The sequence below is a fragment of the Cololabis saira genome, chromosome 20 (genome assembly GCF_033807715.1).
Source record: "Cololabis saira isolate AMF1-May2022 chromosome 20, fColSai1.1, whole genome shotgun sequence".
Taxonomy (NCBI): Eukaryota; Metazoa; Chordata; class Actinopteri; order Beloniformes; family Belonidae; genus Cololabis; species Cololabis saira.
In genome coordinates, this window is record NC_084606.1 from 25,798,877 (window position 1) to 25,801,721 (window position 2,845).

The 2,845-nt window shown below is 42.3% G+C and overlaps 1 protein-coding gene across 1 annotated transcript in view; it reads left to right on the top strand.

Annotated features, from left to right (window-relative positions):
- dnah2 (dynein, axonemal, heavy chain 2) overlaps nucleotides 1–2,316 on the top strand; it is a 73,558-nt gene extending 71,242 nt beyond the window's left edge. The window contains 3 exon segments of the mRNA XM_061710787.1: nucleotides 1,064–1,138; nucleotides 1,869–2,019; nucleotides 2,162–2,316. Coding sequence (XP_061566771.1) covers nucleotides 1,064–1,138; nucleotides 1,869–2,019; nucleotides 2,162–2,316 — 381 coding nt within the window.
- The last annotated feature ends 529 nt before the right edge of the window (nucleotides 2,317–2,845 follow it).

Genomic DNA, 2,845 nt, shown 5'->3' on the forward strand with positions numbered 1-2,845 from the left:
AAGAACATGTTTAGAAATGTTATAAAATGTGAAACTGTACACTGACCGTTTAGCAAAATATAAATCTGAAATAAAAAGGTGTAAAATGTCCACCTTGTACATAAAAAAAAAAACAATAATAATCCACTTTGCCACATGCTGCCTCCATGTGGTCATGAGTGGTAATGCTTAAAAAATAAATAACTTTTTCTATTTATAGATGGATTTTGTTTCTAATGGGAATTTATACATGGTTAAAGTCTGCTAAAGAACATCTAGAAAGTGTTTGAGCTCAAAACAGATGACCAAACAGTATTAGTTAATATAAGACATTTGACACTTGCTTTTTAGTTCTGAGAGGATAAAACACAGTCTACATCAAAATCCAATCAAGCAGGCAAAGGCGAACAAACAGGTTCAGAAGGAAATGTCCAAACACACAAACAGCCAGACAGAAGGTTGGTCCAAAACACGAGTCAGGTCTGCACCAATTCAACGAAACCTTCCAGCCGTTGGCACCAATGAGGCAGAGCAGAAGACAGATCCAGAAAAAGCAGGTCAGGATCAGAACAGAATCACCCGCCAGATACCCAAAACCAGATTATCATACGAGACCCCAAAACTATCTTATTTCTGCAGAAATGAACGTACACTACTAGTTTGACAACAAAGTTTGCAGTCTGTGTGAGGAAGTGAACAGTGACCATATCAATTACAAACAAATCAGACTGTCGAGAAAAATACTCACTTTTTGAGAGGCATTGTGAAATTACTGTACATTTTCAAGTATTGATCGGACAGATGTCTATATTATCATACAAATACAATAATTATCTGGCAACACTGGTATCAGGAAGACCACAACACAATCTGGACAAGATTGAGAGCCGTAAACTCGTCTAAATAGAAACGGGTGAAGCTGCTGAGGGTGGTGAGCTGGCAGAGAAACGGACAGGAAACCCAAATATGGGCATAGAACAGGTAATGGTAGACCGAGTGAGCGGGATCGTGACTGCATGTTTATATGTGGTTTAAGTTAACACTCATCCAAGAAGGAACATCTTCTGATTTTGTGTCCTCGCAGATCTCAGTAGACACACTGTCCTGGGAGTTTATCGTGTCCACCGTTGATGACAGCAACCTCATTTCCCCACCGCAGGTGACTCCTTGTACATATTACCATAATGATTTCCATTAGCCTGCCAGATCAGATTGCTCTCTCTGAGCCACTTGCTTTCAGCTGTCATTGCTTGCTTTCTTTCTTTTTAAATCCCTTTCTAATTTCTACTCTTCTTAAAGCAGTGTGCCACTTTGGCCCTCTCGTTGTCACGTACTGTTTATATTTACATTCCAGTGTTTCCTGTTTTCAGTTTTTTTTAATTTCTAGATTTTTCCAAGTAGTGTTACAGCACAACCACGTCGTATTAATGAGGCCAGAAACCGGCTACGTCACATCCAGCGCTGCCAGAGACGTGCATATGCGCAAAAAACTGTTTCCATTACACTTCTGCGATGAAGTGGGTTATTGAATCGCTTTAAAAACCACTTCCTGGAAGCTGAAGAAGGTTTTTTGCAATATTTGGGAGTTTTTTCCAATTACAGCCATAACAGGTTTCCATATTTGGGTTTTGCTCACATCCAGGGGTAACGCTCTGTCCCTTCTCCTTTCCATCTTTTCTATCTCTTCCCTCCAGCTTATTTTTTATCTTTCTATCTGCCCATTTCACCCATCCCTCCTTTTTTAAACCGGTTCATTATTTTCTAATTGGCATAAGAGTCTTTTTCCCAAAAAACTTAATGTAAAGTGTAGCCTCCGAGCACTCTCTGTATGTAGCGTTGGTGGTCCTCGTCCATGTCGGCTCACTCCCTCCTCTCTTCTGCCCCTGCAGGATGGGGTGTATGTGAGAGGGTTGTTCCTGGAGGGGGCTGGCTGGGACAAGAAGAGCTCCTGTCTGGTGGAAGCTGAACCCATGCAGATGGTCTGTCCCATCCCCACCATCCACTTCAAACCAGCCGAGAACCGCAAGAAGATGTCAAAGAGTGAGTCGTTCAGATTTTTTTCTACCGCTTTTTTTCAAATACCTTCTTCCGTAATTTTGTCACACTTTACAAGATTGATCTTTGGTGCCTTGTTTGCCTTGCCTCCTGTTGTCTCACCCACCCCTTTTGTGTGTGTTTCCAGGCATGTACCTGTGTCCTTGTTACTACTTCCCAGTGCGTGCTGGGAGGGGGGGGCAAGCATCGTTCGTGGTCGGGGTGGAACTCAAAACAGGAGCTGCGACTCAGGATCACTGGATCAAGAGAGGAGCAGCTCTTCTGATGAGCCTGGACAATTAATGACTTTACCACAGACACTCACTTATCTCTTTATTTAGCAGTTTATTACTTTACATGTTGTTTAATGAATGTTTTATTATTTGCAATCCCTCGGTTTTAAAGCACCAAAGTTGTGAAGCATACTGAGCACGAGTCATTTCTGACACCTTGACAAAGCTCAGGTTGGACTCCTCTTTCTCTCCATTCACTGTTAGCTGACCAGGAACGCACGCGTATCTCCAGACCTGCATCAGTCTTTCCATTCTGACCTCTTTTACTCGGCTCAAACACAGACGCCAACACGCCAACATCCGCGAAACACATGCGCGGAGCTCAGTCTCCCGCTGAGACCTGGTGTGTTTTACTGGAATCTTCTATGAAACATCTGGATCCAGTGATTGCTTGGTCGTGGATACGTTAGAGTACCGTTGCTCAATGAAATCCAGCTCTGACGAGCTTTTATCTTTAGTTTAATGTAAATACAGTTTTAACAAAGTATCGAATAACAATCATGCCGAGTGTTGTCATGATAAAACTCTGAGCTGAGAAT